Consider the following 22,487-nt stretch of genomic DNA (forward strand, 5'->3'; position numbering starts at 1 on the left):
CACTCAGAATTTTGGGTGATAAACTATCTCTTGTTCAGAAGTGAGGAGCCCAAAGGGAACAATGAATGCCTCTGTACTAGAGCTGTAAGGCCTCTTAGGGTCCATATGAACACCTCTACCCATTTCATGGATAAGGAAGATGGCAGCCCAGATAGTCTTCATTTCAACCTCACGTGATATAAGGGCAGAGCTAAAACCACAGCCACTCCTGCCATTTTTGTGACCCTGATCTCTTGCCACCCCATGTTTAAAGTTCAGAAACACTTGACATGGCTAGTATTTATAAGGATAGGTAAACAACTGCTTGGTTAGAGGAAGCTATCTTACCAGTTTTTGGGTGACTCCAGGGGGAGCCCACTCATAGGTGATGGTGTCAAAAGTGGGATCTTTCCCAGTGGCAATAGGGTTGGTCATGATCATCCGATTCCTCTTGTAAATCCGGATGCCGTCCCCGCCTTTCACCCGGGCAGTGAGGGTGGAATACTTGGAGTCCATCAGCAAGCGGCCAATTTTCCGATCGTCTTCTAGATCAGAAGTTAGGCAGTGGTCCTCTTGGCTACATTTGCAAGACTTGCATATTTTCCTGGGGGTGGGTGGATGAGGACGAGTGAGATTAACATTCAGGAAAGAGAGGCAGATTCTCCTGCTAGCAGCTTCTACCCTTTTGAAAGCAAGCTAAAAAATTTAAGTTAGAAAGGTTAGCAGCAGACAAATGGTAACCTGAGACATAAAGGGCTTTGGAATTGGGACCTGTATTTGGGAAATGACAGTCTTTGTATTAATCTATCACTGAGGAACAGGATATAACTTTTGCTGGTAAAAAGAGTGGCATGTTTTCCCTCCTGGTGGTTGCCATGGCAAAAGCTGATTCGTTCATCAGAGATGCTGTAAAGCTGGGCTGGAGTCTGTGTGGCCCATAGCCTAAACCTGGCCCACAGTCTGCTCTTATAAATAAAGTTTTATTGGAACACAGCCATGCCCATTCATTTACATATTGTCTGTGGTTGATTTAAGGCAACAACAGCAGAGTTAGTAGATACAATAAAGAGCATCTGGCTCACAAAGCTTAAAATATGTACTTACTGTCTCCCTTTACAAAAAAAAAAAATTGCTAACTCCTGCTCTAAAGAATTATTAAAATTGTTTCCCAAGATCACAGCCCTGGAGCTTCAGCAACTTTTAAACTCTTTAGCAACTTTTAAACTCTTTAGCATGCATACTGACATTAGAATACAGTGAACATTTTCTTCAAGAAATTTGTGAACAAAACCCAATGGGGAGAGAGTGAGCTGAGAAAACTCCTCTCGGTGGGGATATAGAAATTTTTTGGAAAGGCTTTGTCAGGAGAAGGAAACACATCCTGAGGATGGTTCAAATGTACTAAAAAGCCTTATGCTTCTCTTTGACAGTTAAAAAAATGTGTGGCTACTTGGTGGCACGCTGTTAAGGTTTAGAAATCCAGAGTTCTGTGGCGTGAGAGGAGAATTTCTCCCCTCTCTTGCTGGCCTGTTTCTATAGGCAGGCTGTGCTGGGTCTCAGATGCTCCTTTGCATGCAACTTGAGAGCTTGTTAAGTAAAGTGAGCAATGTCAAGGCCAACTGCAAGGGTGAGGGAGGCCCAGTAAGGGAGGTCACTGCAACTGAACGATCGGCAAGGCTGAGGGAACCCTCTTTTCTCACCTATACTCAGGAGGTAAATACATCTGATCGAATATCAACAAATGTTGACTGTGGGGCTACATTGATGGTCTGTATTAGTGGCTCTCAACCAAGGACAGAATTAGCAATGTCCCTTGGGACAGAATTAGCAATGTCTGGAGACATTTTCAATTGCCCCAGTGGGGTAGGGGAGTGGTATTGGTGTCTGGTGGGTAGAGGCTAGGGATGCTGCTAAACATTCTACATTCCACAGAACAGCTCCAACAACAAAGAATTATGAGACCCAAAATGTAACTGTGCTAAGAAGTTGGAAACCCCTCACTGAATATGAAGAGAAGAAGGCCTTATTGTGACCTTTAAGGAGCTTACAGCTGGGATGGGGGAGGAAGAGAAAATCAGATGGAAACTATATAAAGTAGAATACATTTGGGGCAGAAAAGTTGCCTAAAATCTGGGGTAATTCTGCTGGCCTGGGGCAGTTCTCCAGGAGGTTAGTATGTGGCACATAAAAAAGGCTTGGTGCTTAGTGGTTGTGAGTTTGGAAAACAGTGAGCTAAGGGAGGTTAAACGCCCCTCTTTAATGCAAAGCTGCTCCTTGACTTTGATACACTGATGTGGAGCCTGACATTTGGAATGCTATTGAAAAAGCTCACAGTACAAGTTCACATTCAGTGGGCTGCAGTTTGACAAATGTTAAAATCGGCAATCTCAAGGATGGGTTCTAGTAACAAAAAAGAGAAAATGACCCTAAGGGTGCTGTAAAGCATAAATGAGAAGGTTTTCCTTCTAAAAAAAAAATGGGTTGCTTTGTTTTGCATTTTATTCACAATCAATAATATTCTCTTGCTTATCCCTTTTAAGTGCCAGGCATGCGGAGTCTGGTTCTTTAAGAAGATAGGCAATAGGCAGTATCAGTGGTTGACTATTGGTGGGGAGTGAGAACAGCAGGACTGGAAGTGGAAGGAGGAGGAAAAGGCAGAAAGCAAAGTAAATCCTGGCACGGAGGGACACAGAGGAGCCTGACTCTTCAGCGTCCCATCTGACCTTCTGACCTCCCCAATGCTTTCCATAAATAGAACTGGATGAGGAGGCTGCCCATTGCTTTTTCAGTTAATGTGGAATTTCAGGACGCTAATTAGAGAGCCTGATAATGTAAAATATTTCAAAACAAAACAAAAAGAAAGGTTAACAGATCTGAGATGTTCCTTGAAATGGTATGAACACAATTTCCCCTTTCATTCACACTCTTCACATGGCCGGGCATGTTGCTGGGATTTTATACATGAGGAATACACCCCTCTCATCCCACCCCACTCTTTCTAGGTGCTCAGATTGTAGAGGACACAGAACCAACCCCAAAATATCCTCAGCGGTATGAAAATTGCCATTTCTGTAATCTGTCATTGGTAACATGGGACTGAATTCTGTCCTGTGATGATTAGTTGAGGGGCTTTCCTCTTAAACCACGTTGGTTGGCGCTTTGGTCATTTAAATGTCTTTCAAATAATTGAGAGTTTAAAACCTGGAGCATAAAAAGGTATAACGGGATTTCTCTCCTAAGCTATGTCACTGCTTCAATCTGAGTCTAATTTAAGTCCCTATCTGGATTCTTCCAACCAAGGATGACAGCTGATATGCAGGAGCTACAAGCTTCAATCTGTATTTCTCAAAGACAAATTCACTTGATTTTCAAATCATTTGTACGATGACAGGAAATGGAGTGATTAAAACAATATTAAGAGACTTCTGCTTGCAGCCACGAGAAACAGGGTCCAGAATTGTCCTCTCTTCCTAAACAACTGGAAAACCAGAAAATATACACTAAATGACCATTTTCAGATGTTGGACAGCAGGGAGCACAGGGCTGTGATCCTTGAGAGAAGGGGAAACTGACTGAATTGACTTGGTGGGTGCATTTACATAACATTTTCCCCTGGCTCAAGAAGTCTAAAAGGAGACATCCTAGCTGTCTTCAAAGAGCTGAAGAGGAATCAATGCTGTCCTGAGATTCTAAGGGAAGATTCAGGACCAGTGGGGTTGAAATGATAAGGAAGTTGACTTTCTTTCAAGGCCAGAAAGAGCTCAAATGGCCAAAATAAAAGTGTGGAGAACTCCTCCTAGGAGTGTTTAAATTATAGAAGGAATTTTTGCAGGTGATAGAAGCCTGAATTGGGTGACTTTGAAGGTCCCTTGCAACCAGAAGACCATGTGAGCTCCTCTGAGGTTCGGAACTGTCAGGGAATGGTGTTCTGCCCTGAAAGCTCATAACCCCGTCTACTGCAGAATGGTTAGAAACATGGGACTGGGATTCATGTAGATCTGAATTCAAATCCTGTCATTTGGTAGTCATTTCCCCATTGCCTGCCTTCAATGTCCTGATCAACACAAGGGAGATGGTAATACCTACTGCTTAAGGTTATTTCAACATTTAAATAAAAAAGATTTCACTCAGTTTATGAGTAAGTAGTTATTTTTATAATTTCCATCTCACAAAGGAAGTCAGTATTGCTGCAAAAACACCTTCCAAACTTTGTTCTCCACTGAGTGCCCAAGACAACACTACAGCAGTGATGATAAAAAATCTTTGTGTCCTCCATAGAACTTAACCTTCCTCTCCCAGGGCTGCAGGGACAGTCTCACAGTCTATCCTCTGCACAACTCCAGAGGTGCTGCCCACATAGAGGCTGACATAAATGCCGCCCGGGGACTGTGCAATATGGCAGCCTCACTCTTGTCCTCAGAATCCTCAATGGAAAAAGAGAAAGAAAACCTCTGGAAATCCAACTCTAGCTGGATCTTATGATATGAATTTTAGGTCCTGGCTTTTAAGTACTGTGGACAGAATGACATCTCTTTCTGTCCCAGGGGCCACTCTAGACCAAAACACATCAATAGCAATGACAGTACAGTGGGGAGAGATCAACCCCATCCACCAAACCCCAAGGCATACCCCAAATGCACCAGGGACAAGCACCCAGGTCTTCCCAGAGCAATTCTTGCTGAGCTGGGCTTGGTGGACTCTACCTTGAAATGGTTTAGGAAGTGCTAACCTCCTTTTTCAGATCTTTTCTCTCCCCGCCGAGGACTTTTCTCATCTTTCTGAATTGGACCAAGCAGGAGGGCCTTTGCTCTGTAGCCATCTTTCCCTGACAATGAATACAACCAAAGCAGTCCCAGTGGAGAAAGCAACCAGGGTTCCCCGAGAGGACAGCCAAGTAACAAAGGCAGACAGGGACCCTCCTGACAAAAATCTGTTACCTCCATGAATGTGGCTCGAAGCCTGAACACGTCCCCTTGCATCCCAAACATGCCACACCTCTTGCTGATTGCAGCTGGCCCAGGGACATCTGGAAAAGGAACAGAAAAGAGGGTGTTTTCCTTCCAAACATCTTGGACCGGAGATGCTTGACCTCTAAAAGACTTGGCATGCTGGCAAAGGGACTGTGTGGGGTTCAAAGGGCTTGAGATCAATAAGCCATCACAAACTGTTTACTAGGAAGTGAGAAGACCAAATGGGAACATGGAATGGGGCCAGAGGGTAGTCAAGTGAGGATGGGTGGGGCTCTTCCCAGCAAGAATACAATGAGCGTCCTTTCCCAGACTCCAGTGCTGTCCCTAAACATCAAGACTGGTTGGAAATGGCCTGCTGTGAGTGACCATCTATCTGTTCTATCCCCCACCCTCACCCACTCTCCTGATCCACACGTCGCTGGAATGGAATCTCCAGTGAATGTCTCTTTCTCTCATTTATTTGTGATTTATTGATAGAGTGTAATTAAACCAAAGCTACAGGCACAAACAAATGTGCAGGCAGCCAAATGTTTATAGCTCAAAGCATACGTTAAATATTTTCCTAAAATGTTGAAAAATTACATGAGCACTTAAAATCTCCTTTGGAAGGAGAACAATGCATGAGACAGGTTTTATTCCTTGTTACCAGTCAAAGGTACTAAAAGTGCATTGGCTGCCGCCGCCTATGTGTTTAGACCCAAATGGCATCTTCAAACCAGAAGCATCACTCGGGAGCTTGCCAGAAATACAGACCCTCAGGCCCCACTCCAGCCTGTTTGAATCAGAATCTGCACTTTAACACAATTCGCAGGAGATCTGCATTACATTAGCATCGGAGAAGAAGTGGGTTAATAATATGAATCTGCTGGCTGAGAAACTTACCCAGCTCTCCATTGGGGTTGGAGTGGGGACAACTTGGTACAGGGATGCACTTCATTATGATTTCATCATAAACAGGGCTCAATCAACTAGCAATGTAAAGGGAAAAGTGTCTTATCCAACAAACATACCATTTATTTAGCATCTACTATGTACCAGGCACAGGAATACAATATAAGACTCAGGTGTGCCCTCGTGGAACTCACAGTTAGCTAGGGGAATATGGAGAGGAAAACACATTCATCTCCTGCTCCTATAAGGGGTAAGTCTGAGGTAAGGGAAGCTGCCTGTTGTGTAGTAAAAAAAGGCCTGGACTTTGGAGCCTGAGAGACTTGGGTTCCAAATTGAGCTTTTCAACTTATTGGCTGTATAGCCTTGGACATACTGAGCCTCAGTTTCCTTACCTGCCAAGTGGGTACAGAGAAAATATATGTAACATGCAGGACTGCATTAGGCACTAAAAATGGTAACTGCTCTTATTTTGCCACAGATTTTAGAAGCACAGAGGAAGGTGTTAATAAACTCATATGGGAAATATGAGTTTCTCAAAGCAGGTGACTTCTTACAGGAGGTGACTTTGGATTTGGGCTGTGCAAGATAGACAGGCAGAAAAGGGGAAGGAGATGCCTAGCAGAAGGAAGAAAATGTGTGAGGTGAAAAAGGTGTGGAAGGCATGATGAGTAGGGTGTGCAATCTGAGCATGTCCTTTGGATGCTACAGATCTACTCTCTTTGCATTTAAGGGAAAAAACAAGCAGTGAAACTTGTGAGGCCCATCCTCATTGCCAGTGGTAGAATTCACAGATATGGAAAGAGATAGCTGTCTTTCACAATACCTCTCCTGTGCACCAAATCTTCCCACAATACTGTTTCACTCCATGCCTCTTATTTGGTGACTGCTGTTTACACCATGTCCCCACACACTCTGTCATCTTGTTCAATTTACAGCTTCAGGGAGTGAGAGCCATGTTGCACATATGTGGAGTGTAGAGGGAAGCAAGTTTATATTTAGGCCTATTCAATGAATTTTGAAATTTTCAATGAAAAGTGAAAATTAAAACACACCTACTGCTAACTCATTCTCCTAAGCCGAAGAGCTTTCATTCACAGGCAGGACTTTGGTCCCTAAAGCCACTGGCACATAACCTTCCTCAATTCCACCTCTCCTTCTTGATACCTTCAGTTCTCCTAATTGAAATGCAGTGATCTTTACACAGTTAATATTGGAGTCATTCAAAGTTTATTTTGGGAGGTATACAATTTGTGAATAAGGCTTCATTGTTGGACCATTTCAGATATATCCGGAGGCCTGGAAACTGGAGAGATAGGTGAAAGCATTTCCAAGCGGCAAAGCACCCTGCACACTTCAGTGTTATTGTTCTTCTGAGAGGTTGAATTAACCCTCATTCTACAAGGGGATTAGTTCTGATGCTTGGCTTGGAGAGTGGAGTGGAGCTGCAGTCTGTCTGCAGACTCAGGGTTTGGTTTAGAAATAGTGACATAGGTAGCCAGCAGAGCAGAGTACTGGCCTGCGATGCGGGGGTCTGGCCTTTGGGTGCCAACTCTGGCATTTATTAGCTGTGTAATTGGAGACGAGCCATTTCCTTGCCCAGCCTAAAGCATATCATCTGAAAAAGAAAGGAATTGGACTGCACTGGGGTTGCCCGCATTCTGTTCTGCAGGATCCTCATTTTGTGAGATGTTACAAAGCGGTTCCTGGTTGGGAGTGGGAGAATTACCTGATCAAATACAAATGGCAGGCGCTGGATGTGTAGAGGCTCCTGAGCCTTTAACAGGCCAGCCTACACTAGAAGCAAGAAGAGAAGGGGAGAGAAAGCAGCCCTTTCGGGTTTGGAGGCCCAGGCTTTAGTCCTGCATTTTAGTCCAATTGTCCCCCTTTCCTCCACTGTACTTGGGCAAGCAGGCTTACTGAGTTCCAGGCTCCTGACCTGTGTCATGGGGATAATGGGAATGCAACCTTCCTCACAGGGTTACCAGGCGGTTAAGTGGGATACTGCCTGAAAAGGGCTTGGCACACATTTATTATGCATTGAGCATTTGTTGTTGTTGTTGTCATTAATTACATCTTACAAAAAAAGGTTTGAGAGACACCAAATTAGATGTTCTCAATGCATTTCTTTTTCTAGCTTCAAAATACTAGGAAACTTAAGAGGAACTATTTTTCTAACGGCACACCCCTATACTTTCTTATTCTCTACATTTTTTGACTTATAAAAAGAGTTGCCTCTCTGAGATTTTCTACAAAACGTAAAAACAAAATGTGCTCACTCATGTCCCACTCTTAATGATTAACTCATTAAGTGAGGCCATTCCTAGCCCTTTGCCCTCATGGTGCTCTGCTACCCATCACCTAAAGAGAACCCAAGTAAAAAATCTCAACAAGCACAAAGAAAGCCCCATGCAGTCGGCAAGTGAAGATGCAGACGATCTGGCCTGCTTGGGCCAGGACACTAAACTAAATGGAGGTTCAGGAAGCAGAGTTGGCCCTGGTCTCCATCTGCTAGTGGGACGGTTTCCATGGCAACAGAAGTATGTGGGAGAGAAAAATAAATAGCCTTGCAAGGAAGAAATTGATTCAGGTCATCAGGCCACACTTGCAGCTAGTTTCCTGGCTGACTATTTAATGCAATAAATAGTCATTTGTGCACTGCATGCCATTCATCCAAGAGCCAGACAGACCCCCCTGTCTTCAACACAGAGCAATCTCGTTTACTGAGGAGGGGAAAACATCAGTCAGCCACAGTTCCAAGTGAGATACTCTAGTTTATAGACAGTAGGTTTTTCTGATGTGGGCTCTGTGTCTCACAGTAGCTGAGAATAGAAGAGTTTAAAAGAAACCATCACTTAAAAAAGGATTTCTTGGAATGCAGCATCTAATCTGTCATTTCTCCTGAGAAGAGGAAGAAATGTTTTGATGATTTTCTTTGGCTCGGTTTAGTAGGATGTGGTTCATCTGATATTATCGAGAAACTGAATGGTTGCAGGGACTTAAAAGGACTTAGACCAGGAGAGCCCTGGGGATGCAAGGAGCAGCGGTGTCCCTGGGACTCCTCTGTACTTAAGCATTCGCCTTCAGGCGAAGCCCGAGGGAAGTCGTAGAGGGGAAAAAATTGTCACCAAGAACAATGTAGGGTTGAGAGGAAGAAAAATGTAAAAGAAAAAATACAATAGAGAATTTAGGGATGAACATGGGATTTGGAATTAGAAAATGGGGATTGTCCTTCCATCTCAGCTTCTTCCTCATGGAGTAACTCAGTTTCCTCCTCTGAAAAATGAATTATCCCTGCCCTTTCTTTTTTGTTTTGTCTCAGTAGGTCTGTTGTAAGCATCATGTAACATTAAAAGGTAGTAAATTGAAATAAGTATTTACTATTGTTAAAAAATCATTAGATGTGGTGGCTCATTCCTGTAATGCCAGCACTCTGGTAGGCCGAGGCAGGGGGGTTGCTTGAGGCCAGGAGCTCGAGACCAGCCTGTGAAATATAGTGAGACTTCCATCTCTACAAGAAAACAAACAAACAAAAAACTAGGGGTGGCAGTATGTGCCTGTAGTTCTAGCTTACTTGAGAGGCTGAGGCTGGAGGATCGCTTGAGCTCAGCAGTTTAAGGCTGCAGTGAGCTATGAAAAGACACTGCACTCTATCTTGTCCCCCCATCCCTCCAAAAAAGTATTTAAAACTCAGACATAAGGCAGAAAGGCGAGTGGCACATTCTTTCAATGTCATATGGAGGCAATATGACACTGACTCTCCTCATCCCCACAGGATTATCTAGAGAAATTTACTTTGTTCAGCTCTGAGACTTGGTGAAGTAACATGTTAACTTGCAGATCTTGGTCCAATAGAGACTTAAACAATTTCTGTCCTTTCAAAAAAGATAACCCCAAATGTTAGGGTTTACTGTACTGGAAGACATTAACTAGTTTTGTAAGTAACCCGTCAATCTTATCCTAACATTAAATTATCTATAAATACCTAACTCTTCAAGCGCTTTTTAAACTGGCCTAAATACCATGCTGGTTCCCTCATTGATGAGTAGAACACAATCTTTGTTAAGTTTCACTTCATATTTGCATAACAGTTGAAATTCTACCTTTTTGAAAGTTGTGTCTTGGTATTATCACATGCCCTAATGATTACCCATAGGTTTCATTCAAGAGGTTAAGCCTCTTCTTCAAGATTCAACAGCTCGTAAATGGTGGAGCTAGAATGTGAAACCAGGCAGGCCTTACATCAGAGTTGTGCTCTTATCCAATCTGCTATAGCACTTTCCACCAAGGGCACAACACTTTACAGTTTACAAAGTATATTTACATCCCTTATCTCAGCTGGTTTTCACAATGATCTTAGGAAATAGATATTTTACATTTTGTTCATGCGCAAAGCTCCTACAACTGACAGGATTTGCCGCTAAGAATGTAATTCACACACATGTTGTTGCAACCTAGAACCTGTGACTTCTTACCATCCCAGGAGTCTCCAGACCCCAAGCAGCACTCCTGGGAGTCTAGCTCTGACTCTGGGCATTGGGCCAGTTGGGTCCAAAAAGGAGAGACAGTGTGTCTGCAGGGGTGAGGGGTGCTGGAAAAGTTTGGGCTGGGGGCAGCAGGACAAGGTCTAGAAACATTTACCTTGGCCCCAGGCTTTCTACCACTTGCTGCTATTCTGTTCAATAAACTAAAATATAGATGTTCAAGGCAACAAATAGACTTCAAGCACAGTTGCAGTTGGTGGGGTGGGCACTGGCCAGAGAAGAAAGTGAACCAGAACCACAGGCTAAGTTTGCGGGTAAAAAGTGACAGGATATTGATTTCACTTAGTTTGTCTGCTGCCTCCCTGGAAGCCTGAAAGGCCAGAGGCCACATAGGCTGAGGACCAGATCTGGGAGCTGGAGCTCACACTGGGACCCAAGTTATGGGAGATGCCTGGATGAACAGTGGCTTGGAGGCTACATGTTAAAAATTGCTACCTAGAAGCTGTTCTCACTTAAGAAATAGAAGCAAAATCCATGATAACCAAGAAGCAAGTCATTTCTGGGTTTATTCCCAACTCTTCATAGTTTTTCTGTATTAAGGATACTAGTGCCTGTCTCATTTTGAAGTTATGCTGAATCACTTTTAAAGGAATAAAGGTTGCTGGATGTTAGATGTCATGGGGCTCCCGCAATGTGGCTCACCTCACCTGTACAAATTTGTCTCTATTTTCATATTATTTACTGCTTCCAACCAGATTCTCTTTCCAACCACCTGAGCCTCTTGCAGAACTAAATCCACACATACTCTGGGATTTTGCTCATGCTCATCTAAACCTCAGAGAGCTTTAGACTCGCCACTCTTTAGGGACCAGCTTTAGTCCCATTGTTTCCATAATCAAAAGGAATAATAGTAGCTGTAACAAGTTATAGAATTTGTGGTTTTCCAGGCACTGTGCTGAGCCTGACCTTGTGCAAATCTTACAACAACTCTTTAAGGGAGGTATGTTGCAGTGGTTCTCAAAGTGTGGTCCTCAAGCAGCAGCAGCATGACAGCAGCTAACTTGTGAGCACAGAGAATTCTCAAGCCTCATCCCAGACCTAGGAAATGAGACATTCTGCAGGTGTGACCCAGACATTGCTGTTCAAGATCTCCAGGTGATTTTGATAAACAATTAAAGTGTGAGACCACTGATTTATTGTTTGTCCCTCTAGGTTACATATGAGTTAACTGAAGAATGACTATCTTCGTTTGCACCAGACTGTTTAGTGCCTAGGATGTAGAACTTTTTAGTACAAAAACCAGAAAAGCCTGGGAAAATCCAGTCTCTCTAATTAAGTGGGGTTCAAAGGGGTCAAAGTTCTAGAGCTTAGATTTGGACACAGGTATCTGAATTCCAGATCCACATTTTAATTTTTTTTTTTTTTTTTAGACAGAGTTTCGCTCTTGTTACCCAGGCTGGAGTGCAATGGTGCGATCTCGGCTCACCGCAACCTCCGCCTCCTGGGTTCAGGCAATTCTCCTGCCTCAGCCTCCTGAGTAGCTGGGATTACAGGCACGCACCACCATGCCCAGCTAATTTTTTGTATTTTTAGTAGAGACGGGGTTTCACTATGTTGACCGAGATGGTCTCGATCTCTTGACCTCGTGATCCACCCGCCTCGGCCTCCCAAAGTGCTGGGATTACAGGCTTGAGCCACCGCGCCCGGCCTCCACATTTTAATTTAACCAATGCAATATTGTTCCATGCCAAGAAGCCTCTTCCAGATATTTTGCGACCTTCACATGTTTTACTCAACTCACACAAATGTAAAATTACAAATGCAGTTAGTGCTAGGAAGGAGAAACAGTGTGCCATGAGATTATCCTTTAACAGGGGGATTTTGCCTGGTCTGGGTGTGTGAGGAGGGCAGTGCTCCTCAAAGTAAGCAAACTGTGATTAGCATAAAACCACCTGGGATCTAGCTCAAATGCATACTCTGGTTCAGCAAGTCTGGGGTAAGCCTGACATATAGTTCTACCCACTCCCAGGAGAAGCCAGTGCTGCTGTTCCAGGGACCACACTTTGAGTATCAAGGGGCTACAACAGTGTTTTCCTAACTTGTCTGCAACATTAAACTCTGGGGATCTTTTAATGCTTCCAAACTCAGGCTGCACCCCAGGCCAATTTTACCACAATCCCTGGGAGCTGATTACAGGCATCAGTATTTCTGGAAGTTCCCAGGGGATGCCAATGTGCAGACAAGTTTTGGAATTATTTGGTCTCATAATTGTAACTTCAACAGTTCTAACTTGGATTTTTAGGCTCTAGGCTAATTGGCTTAATAATCTCCCTTCCTGAAACTTTGTGCACTGTTGGGAGAAATGTAAATTGGTACAGCCATTATGGAAAACAGTATGAGCTTCCTCAAAAAAATTAAAAGTAGAACTTTCATACAATCCAGAAATTCCACATCTGGATATATATCCAAGGGAAATGAAATCAGTATCTCGAAGCGGTATCTGCATTCCCAAGTTCAGTGCAGCGCTATTCACAATAGCCAAGATACGGAAACAACCTAAGTGTCTGTCCACAAATAAATGGAAAAAGAAAATGTGGCACCCCCCCCCCCCACACACACGACGGAATAATAGCCTCAAAAAAGAACAAGAATAATGCCATTTATGACAACGTGGATGAACTTGAGGACATTCTGCTATGTGAAGTAAGTCAGGCACAGAAAGACAAATAAATGATCTCATTTATATGTGAAATCTAAACTAGTCAAATTCATAGAAACACAGAAGAGAATTGTGGTTGTCAGGGGCTGAGGCTTGAGAGAAAGAGGGAGATGTTGGTCAAAGGGTACAAAGTTTCAGTTAGGCAGAGTGAGTAAGTTCTGAAGATCTAACCTAAAGCATCATGACTATAGTTAAACAATACTGTATTCTGTACTTGGAATTTGCTAACAGGGTAGATCTTAAGTATTCTCACTACATAAAAAAAAATAGTTTGATTAGTTCACACTGTATATGAGTATCAAAACATCAGTTTGGTCTAGGCTCAGTGGCTTACAACTATAATCTCAGCACTTTGGCAGTCCAAGGCAGGAGGATTGCTCGAGTTTGAGACCAGTCTGGGCTACATAGTGACACCTCATCTCTACAGAAAATTTAAAAACTAGCTGGGTGTGATGGTTCACTTCTGTGGTCCCAGCTACTCAGGAGGCTGAGGTGGAAGGCTTGCTTGAGCCCAGGCGGTTGAGGTTGTAGTGAGCTGTGATTGTGCCACTGCCTGCAACCTGGGTGACAGAGTGAGGCTTTGTCTCAGCAATAACAATAACAACACAAATCCATCAAGATGTACCTGTTAAAGACATACCATTTTTATTTGTCAATTATACCTCAATTAAACTGAAAAAAATTTCCTTTTCCTACTCAGCTTGTAGACCACCATTCCCTATAAGGAGAGTTTTTTTACAGCAAGTCTGGCTTTTGTTGTTGTCATTTCAATATCAGCCCTGGCACAAGCCTGCCCCACAGGTTTTGGTGCCAAATCCAGTAATTCTCTTAACTAGACCAAAGGAAACCACAGCCCTTCCTCTTCCTCTAAATTTCTCTGGCTAGTTGACTCCTCTCTGGGGCGCTCTGCCCTGCCTGAGGCCAGCAGTGGTCCCCAAACCCTCCCCACCTTGGACTGAGGAATCCCACCAGATGAAGGGGCCCAGCCGGGAATGTGCAACACTCAAATGGTTGCAAGCTGCATGGGAAGTCATTTTTTTTCCTTAAGAGGTATATTTTTTTCTGGGAAGTGAACTGACCTAGCCAGGATGGCTTTTTTCACTTTCCCATTTAAGAATCCTGGGTCTATACCTACTATGTACCCACAAAAAGTAAAAGTTAAAAAAGGAATACTGGGATCTTGACAAGGGTCTGGACTTCTTCCACTGTTTGAAGCTCCCAAGAATTGAAACAAGGAATTGCCAAAACACGGTTACGCAATCTTAGCAGAGTAATGGAATCAACATACTCGCCAATAGGATAACTGCCTGTCCATCACTTAAAGTCTACATTGTTGTCCTTCCTGAAAGTAAATCCTCTGCTTGGCCTTTCCTCCTGAGACAGGTCCTGTGTATCACCAGAGGAGGGGGCCGGGGGTTAGAAACCCAGGGATGCTGGGGGAGAGTCAAATGACGACCCTTTCCAGTCTATTTGCTCTTAAACATCAGGGTGACTTTTTGCATCCTATTCCATCGTCTATATTTTTTTCTGTTGTAATGTAAAACAAATGTTCCCCATCTTGCTCCCTCCAATCTTAAAGCAGAACTGCTGCTCCACGTTTGTCCTTTGGCTTCTTGCTCACTCACCTCCCCAAGCTTTGGCAAGACCCACACTAGGGCTTTAGGCTGTGGCCAAGAGAATCCTGTCTTTCCAAATATGATATGGAAGAGTGAGGCTTGCAGCCCACTTTTGTGGCGGAAGTCAGTCAAAAAAATGACTTGGATAAAGTGCATCCTAAAACCGCAGAGAGTCTCACACAGACGACAACAAAGACCTCATCTACATTAGGGGTCATATGACAGATGCTCTTCAGGGAGCTGTGTGTGCATTTGCGTGTGTGTGTGTGTGTGTTCAAATCTATTTCTATTCCACGGTGGCTCCTTGGGCATTCCTATTCCTCTGTCTGGACAAGCACAAATGTAAAGAAATCCCTTCAATTTAGAGACTCTTTTCCTGAATTGTGTAATGAGGATAAAAATGTACAGACTAAACAAATCGAGATGAGCCCTACTGATCTAGTACTTATAATTCTATGGATGGAAAACTTTTGTTTTGTTTTTAAAGATCAATCCTATTTAAAGCAACAGAATGAGAACACAATTGGTGAATGATGAGCTGATGGTAGAAGTGCCTGAATCGGCAGCACTTCAGGGTGAAGATTCCATGATTTTTTCTATTATGTGGTTTGTGTGTGTTAAATTTATCCCATGAACTGGCTGTAGCTGGAAGAGTCAGATGGATTTATCTTGTGATGTCAGGAATTTCTGGTGTACCAAATGAAAGAATACTTTTTATTCTTTATAAGAAATGTCATATTCTCTTTAATTTTTAATTTTTAAAAATTAATTAGTTCAATCATTTCTTTTTTTGTTTTTCCTCTCTCAAGATTAGTTTTTCAGCGTTCAGTTCTAGGGACAATTTGGGTTTGGGGCAAAATATACCATATTATCCTTAATATCTCTCTCTCTCTCAACATGTCATGTCTAATGGGTAAGATTAAGTTAAAATCAGGGTGGTCACAAAGGAGGAAAAAATTTACAGAAGCCCAACATGCCAAGCTGGAGCAGGTGAGAGGCTGGAGCAGTGCATGGTAGCCCCAGAGCCTTTGGGGCACGGGTGAAAGGGAACTGTTGCTCCTGTGACTTCCAGGGCAGCTGTCCCTGAAGTCTCTGTTCCAAGCACCGCATTCAGGCTCCTTGATGAACATGCCCCTGGGTAGTTCTGGAAAAGGCTGGCCAATTCCTCCTATCACCTTCTCCACAGGGCGTACTCTGACTTTCCTAGACTAGATACCCACTCTCCTTCCCGCTGAAGTCTCCCAGCCACCATGGATGCCTTTTCATGGAACACTGCTGTGCTTGTAATCACTTGTGTAGCTCTGCCTTCCCTTCCAGGGGAGGGGATAATTGGAGACCACCAAGGCTCACATCATCTGTGAACAAAAGGGGTTAATCTGGCTATAAAAACAGAGTAGAAAAGCAAATCCATATGTGGAAAGGGAAATAGAAAATGAAAGCTTTCTCTGTTTAAGACCTTGCCTTTGCCTCCCCCTGCCCCATCTCTGCTGGCCAAGCTTCACTGATTTGAGACTGGTTCCAGGAAAGCTGAAATACCCAGACCCTGGGCCATGAACGAAGTAAGCGTATGAAAGTCTGCCTTTAAGGGTTTGGGTGATGGCATTGGCTCTAAAACTGTACTCCACCTGAGAAGCTGACCCCACCATCTGCATCCTGAGAAAAAGCTCTCCTCCTGATTAAGAATCCATTATTGCAGTCACAGTTCCCTTGGCCATCTGGTCTACCAACCGATTCTACCAGCAGTGTCTACCTCTCATCACTATATCATTTGGCATAAAGGAGCAGACACTGTGAGTGCTCTGCTAGCCAAGATAGGAGACTATCTGCCCCTTTTTCTTTTTCTTCTGTCTGCCTTTTGGACAATTTTACTCTTTTGTATTTTTAGCACTTTCATCAAAAAATAGACAAAAAGGTGATAAGACTCAACTCAGTACATTTTTCAAGGGTTTACAACTCTTGGAACAGCCTGATGTGAGGGACTTTTGGATAGAGTTGCTGTAGCAATTCTCTAAAATCATTTGCAGGCTGGGCTCCTTCTCCCAGTTGGCATGGGCAACAGCCTTTGAGAAGGGGAAGCATGGAAACAGTCACAGGATCTCTCTTTTATCTTTCAAATGGGATCGAGTTGGGGTCACTTTGAAAAAGTGGAGTATGGAATGAGGCAAAAAGTTCCAAATCCTAAATTCAACAATTCATTGCTGGGTGACTGGATCTGCGTGATGGTGCATGGAACATCTAGGAATCTGGCAGTCCCGGCCCTGGGACATGGACTCCTTGTTGAACATTTTATTGGCAGGGCGAACACGATGATGACCTAGGGGGAAAGGAAAGCAGCCTTCGTGGCTGCCAGCTTCTTGCTGATAGCTTATATTTACATGGTGTTGTATCCAAAGCAGACCCACAAATCTTATGTATAAAGGACCCCACTGGACTGAAGTGATAGGATTTTTAAGGCTGAACTAACATTTTCCTTTGACACCAGCTCCCTTTGAACTAGCTGCAGACACTGCCCAGCCTAACATGAATAGCGAATTGTGCAGAGGCAGACTGAGAAAACCAGCCAAGAGGCAAAACCATTCTCTGCTGTTTATTTGAGAATTGTTCACATTTCTAGAAAAGTCAGCCCATTATTTGAGCGGCTACCTGATTAATTCAGTCAGTGAGAAGATGGTCCTCTGATCTCCTTCCACTTCTGGACTTTTCATGGATCTTTTGAGCTCACTCAGAGTCCCAAGGGTGGGCACTGACTGTTTTAATTGCCTATGAAAGGGATTCCTACAGGGCAAAAGTTGATCTGGCATTTTTTGCCAAACTAAATGTTAGATACCCTTTCAGAGGCTCTGACACAATTATTTTTTCTCTTGGAGTTGTCTTTTTCTTTCCCTAGGTCTACCCTGGCAGGTTTTAGGAAAATGTAGTAAAGCTACCAGCCTCACTTTAAGGCAGAAGTTACCCAAATCCCCTGGGAATCTTACTCAGTGATTTACCAAGTAGCTTGAGGGAAATCAAAATAGAAGAAAATAAAGCCCCCGTGGGGACCCGTAACTTCCCTCCCACCCCACCTTTCCTAAATGAGAACAAGCTGTTGGTGTCCCCAGGCCTAGTGTCTTCAGGTTACACTTGGAAATTAAAATCTAACTGGTTCTGTGGTTCTTAGATTTCCATGGTTCTTAACAGACTCCTTCTCAAGGATACATCTGTAAGCTAGAAATCAACAATACCTACTTATTATACCTCCCCAGTTTTATAAGATGCTTCTGATTTCAGTAGCCCGATGTCTTAATGTCATCCTGTAGGAATGCCATTTGGTGTGTATGTATGTGTTTGTGCATGCATGTGTCTGAATTCTAAATTTGCAGCACTACTGATCTTTCCAAGATTAACACAGTTTTATTGGAGTTAATTTTGGAAATAGGGGAGACATAACACACCAAGTTGGTGGATTTTTAATCGTGCCTGTCTGAATCTTAATATCTTAAAAGGAAATGTGCTGTATAAATGTACAGCAGTGTTATTAAAAGTCTTAAGGCTTTGCTTATGCAAATGCTTCCTGCTGGGAATCTCACACCCAAATTCTTGGGTTAACTTTTATGACAGTGGAAGCAGTGATACACACACACACACACACACACACACACACACGTGCATGCACATGGAAAAGGATTCCCTTCAACCATTGGTGCCTTGATGGTAAAATACCACTTGCGTTTTAGTGTAGTGCCTTTAGCAAGATGTTTTCCTGGTTTTAAACAAGCATTCTTCTTATAAAAGAGCCCTTTCTTTTTCTTTCTCTCTCTTTTTTTTTTGTATCATGTGTTTTTAAAACCAACACTAAATATACTTTTTAAGTTCAGATATTTTATCCTTTCCTTGATTTTCCCCCTGCATAATGACCTAATTGTACACACTATATATAGTTGGATTCTGTGTTTAAGAAAGTCCTAGATCTTTAGGACTATATGGATCTTAAAGAGTAGTTAGGCCACATTTTTCTAAGCTCAGTTTTATGAAACAGAAATTAGTGAATGGTGCTTCACGTTGCAAATAATTCACTTTCAAGGTCTTGTTTTAAAAACTCATTTGCCACAGTTCAAATGTAAAACAGAACTACAGAAGCCAAGTTACTTTCCAGAAAATTATCTCTTGAGTAAATTTAGAATTATTCATTTAACCATATGTCCCAGGAAAGATGCCAAATTCCTGCATACTTCTGAGCCTGCCCACATACAGTTCTTTCTGTTTAGACCATTTCTTTCTCCCTTCACCTAACAAACTCCTATTTGTCCCTCAGATACTCCAATCATATGGTCTAAGAAAAGCCCGCATCTTCTATTTTGTAGGATCCACCATGATAGTAGTTATTTAATTATGTATGTAACTCCTCAGTGTTATTGTTTCCTGCTAGGCTGAAAGCTCTGTGAGGGCAAGGTCCCTCTATGTCTAGTTCATTGCTTTATTAGTGTCTAGAATAACACCTTGCACATAGTAGCTCCTCAATAAACATTCATATAAAACATCTTCATCTATGCCTCATCCATGCCTTCATCTATGTTTGATCTATGCTGTCATCTATGCTTCCTGGCACATCAAAAGTTCATATATGTTAGATATCCTGCATCTGAGGCTGATGCCCGAATGGAGAGTTGGAAGGAAAGAGAGCGACCCTGGTTTCCTCTGGTTTCCAAGATCCTAGCCTCCTCTGGTTATGCCAGCCCTTCCGACTACCCACTTCTCTGCCCTCCTCAATGACTTTCTTCTCTCTGCAAGGTTCTCCCACTGGCTCTTCTCCTCTCTTCTTATAGTCTACTCATAGTTTCAACTATTCTCTCCACTTTCCATCTTTATCTCCAGGAATATTTTCAGCTCCTGGAATCTCTTTGTGGATAGACCAGTGAAACTGCCAACTCACTCTTTCCCTGCTTCTCCCATGTTTATGGAATCCTTGCCTGCCCAGTCACCCAGACCTGACATCTGAATCCCAGTCAGCTGCTCAAGGCAAGGAAACTTAGAAAGAAATGCTGTCTTCTTGCTGCAGAACCCAGCTTCTTCTCATCAAGTGGTCCATTTCTAGTTTGTGTCATCCCTTGTGAGGTGTACCCAGAAGGTAAGAGATGACCCTCTGATGGGAGAGCCAGTTTCTTCATCTTCTGGAAAGTGACTTACTAGAGAGAGAAAATCAGACTTCCCTAGAAAAACTCTGCTGAAGGCTTCTCTGTGAAATAGAATACAGACAAGCGCTGGGAAATTGTAAAAACTCAGGCTGATCAGTGAGTCAGTAAGCCTTGCAGCCTTTCCATGGCATTTCTGGTTTGGACTCATTGCTTTGGAATATCCCTTGATCCACACCTGCCCTTGGATGATTTGCTAACAGTGTTGGAGGAACTTCTGTGTATGCTGGGGCTTATTGTAGAACCTGAGCCCTGGCCACACTTTTACTACCTGTGTGGACCCTGGCAAGTAATTTCTGCTCTTTGAACCTTGTTTTTGTTTTTTTTTTTTCATCTTTAAAATGGATCATAATCCCTATGAACTTCATGAGGTGGTTGTAGAAATCAAATATTTTAAAGCATGTAAGATGCTTTGAATACCAGGGATAATTAAGCGTGATATGTTTATAAAACCTCATGTTCTCCCTTCATGTATTTTGTTCTCTATATACCATCTGCGTGATTATTGACTTTTCCATAAACACACATTTAAAAACTTATTTCTCAAAAAAATATCTTTAAAGTGTATAAAATTAGATGGTAATCATAACAAATGAAATAAATATGAATAATTAAATACTAGTTAGGTATGATTGCCTTCTAAAAGTTCTGAGCCTGGAAACTACTTGCCACTTGTTTAAAGTGAAGTTCAGCAAGTGTTTGGGATGTTAAAGACATTTTAGCATCAGATGGAGACATCCTCCTTGATATAATCAGAATCATAAAAGAACTGAAATGAGAGAAAGATGCTAACATGGCTCAATGTTGTCAGTGCATGTCTGTGTGTCAACTAAATTCATCTTTAGACTAACAAGTCCATGATCCATACTTCTGGAACACTGAAAATATGTTAGATATAGAATAGAAACAGTACAGGTTGAGCATCCCTCATCCAAAATGCTTAGGACCAGAAGTATTTCAGATTTTGGATATTTTGGGAATATTTGCGTGTGTGTGTGTGTGTGTGTGTGTGTGTGTGTGTGTGTGTGTGTATAACAAGATATCTTGGGGACAAGATCCAAGCCTTAACATGAAATTGTTATGTTTCATATACATCTTATACACACAGCCTGGGGGTAATTTTATACAATATTTTAAATAATTTTGGTGCATAAAACAAAGTGCGTGTATATGAGGTCAGGTGTGAAATTTTCCACTCATGGCTTTGTGTCGGCACTCAGGAAGTTTCAGATTCTAGAGCATTTCAGATTTTCATATAAGGAATCCTCCAGCTGCACAAAAGGAAAATGTAGCACTATGGATTGAATTGCCCACATTTCATTCATATTCACTGTGACTAAGCATGTAACCATGGAACTTAATCCCTCTGGATCTTAGTTTACTCATCTGCAAAATGGGGTGATTGTAAAATTTGGAAAAAATGATGTAGCACAATGCCTGGCACCTGGCCTGTGCTCAGTAAGAGCAGTTATTATGTCCATTGCTAGAATAAGGCCTCTATTTTATCTTCACACATCAAAGGTCTGACATGGTTGAAATTTCTAGTGTTTTGGTTCTGAGGAGCAGAGGATGACTAATAACACTAAGGAGAAAACTTGGGGCCATTTTTCTTACTAGCAAACTAAAGAGGAGAATTAAAGTGATTAATTGGATCATTTGGATTTTAAAAATATCAACCAACAAAGCAATTTCTCCCTGCAGAACTTCGAATAGACCTGTCCACTCCTTCAAAAGAGTGGTTGTGGTCAACATGGTGTCAAGGGCTTGGCTAAAATTATAAAGCACTGAGAGGTGTTGATATTAAGCATTTTTTAAAAAAGGAGTGCCAACTCTAAGTCTTCAGGATAAGAAGAAATATGATGAATTCAGGGCCTTCTCAGAATTTCTTGCACTTCAAAGAGCATGTACTTGGCATTGATTCCGCCACTTTCCTGAGTTTGGTCAACGTGGCTGAGGAAAGGCAAAACTCTTAAAATCCACGCAGATGGAACTTTTCCACTGGCCCTATTTTGGTATAAATATTCATCAAGGACTAGAAACTTAAAGTCGATAGCTGTCTGAGCTATGAGAGGTTTGTACTAAATTTCAGCCAGTTTTTGGTCGTCTCTCCAGCTCTTGTCTCTCAGGAGGGCCAAGCCTCCTGAGATACGGCTGCTGTTCTGTGATCCAGGCCAGCCGCCTCCCCAGACCACAAAAATCACTGGAGTTTGTTCTCAAGAGATGTCCAGCCAGAAAGAGAGGGCCTCGAGGTTCAGATGAAGGTTCAAGTTAGTTGTTTGAAAAAGGGACATGAATCAAATCCTGGCTAGTCCACCATCCTAAAGCCCGTCTTTTTGTAGACAAGCTTGAAGAAGAATACAACTTGGAAGCATAAAAAAATTCAGGGTCTAGTTTAGTATGCTGTCTTCCCCAATTCCTCTCACTTTCATTTCCTTTTCATCTTAAGATTCCTCCTAAGCACTACCAGGGAGTCTCGCCTCCACTTCCCCCAGCCCACTCCTCCTTTGCCAGTTCTGATCTTGGTGCAGAATGGGAAGGCAGCATGTGTGGGGCCACACTGAGGGGTGCTTAAAGAGGTTAATGGTCTCCCGTCCTCTATTCCACAGCTGTTTTGTTTTTGTATCTTCTGCTTATAGGGTCTCTTTCCTTCCTTCTATCCCCTC

At 42.6% G+C, this 22,487-nt stretch overlaps 1 protein-coding gene and 1 long non-coding RNA gene across 3 annotated transcripts in view; one reads left to right on the forward strand and one right to left on the reverse strand.

Moving 5' to 3' along the window:
* Positions 1–22,487, forward strand: part of LOC141585431 (uncharacterized) — a 265,926-nt gene that overhangs the window by 64,169 nt on the left and 179,270 nt on the right. The window lies entirely within an intron of this gene.
* Positions 1–22,487, reverse strand: part of LMCD1 (LIM and cysteine rich domains 1) — a 64,803-nt gene that overhangs the window by 28,308 nt on the left and 14,008 nt on the right. The window contains exons 2-3 of one of the 2 annotated variants that reach the window (XM_003927117.3): positions 4,917–5,005; positions 328–583 (exon numbers count right to left, since the gene is read on the reverse strand). In XM_003927117.3, coding sequence (XP_003927166.1) covers positions 328–583; positions 4,917–5,005 — 345 coding nt within the window. The remainder of the gene's footprint in view (positions 1–327; positions 584–4,916; positions 5,006–22,487) is intronic. The other variant, XM_074404858.1, reaches the window with a different exon arrangement.

Source organism: Saimiri boliviensis, chromosome 8 (assembly GCF_048565385.1).
Source record: "Saimiri boliviensis isolate mSaiBol1 chromosome 8, mSaiBol1.pri, whole genome shotgun sequence".
NCBI lineage: Eukaryota > Metazoa > Chordata > Mammalia > Primates > Cebidae > Saimiri > Saimiri boliviensis.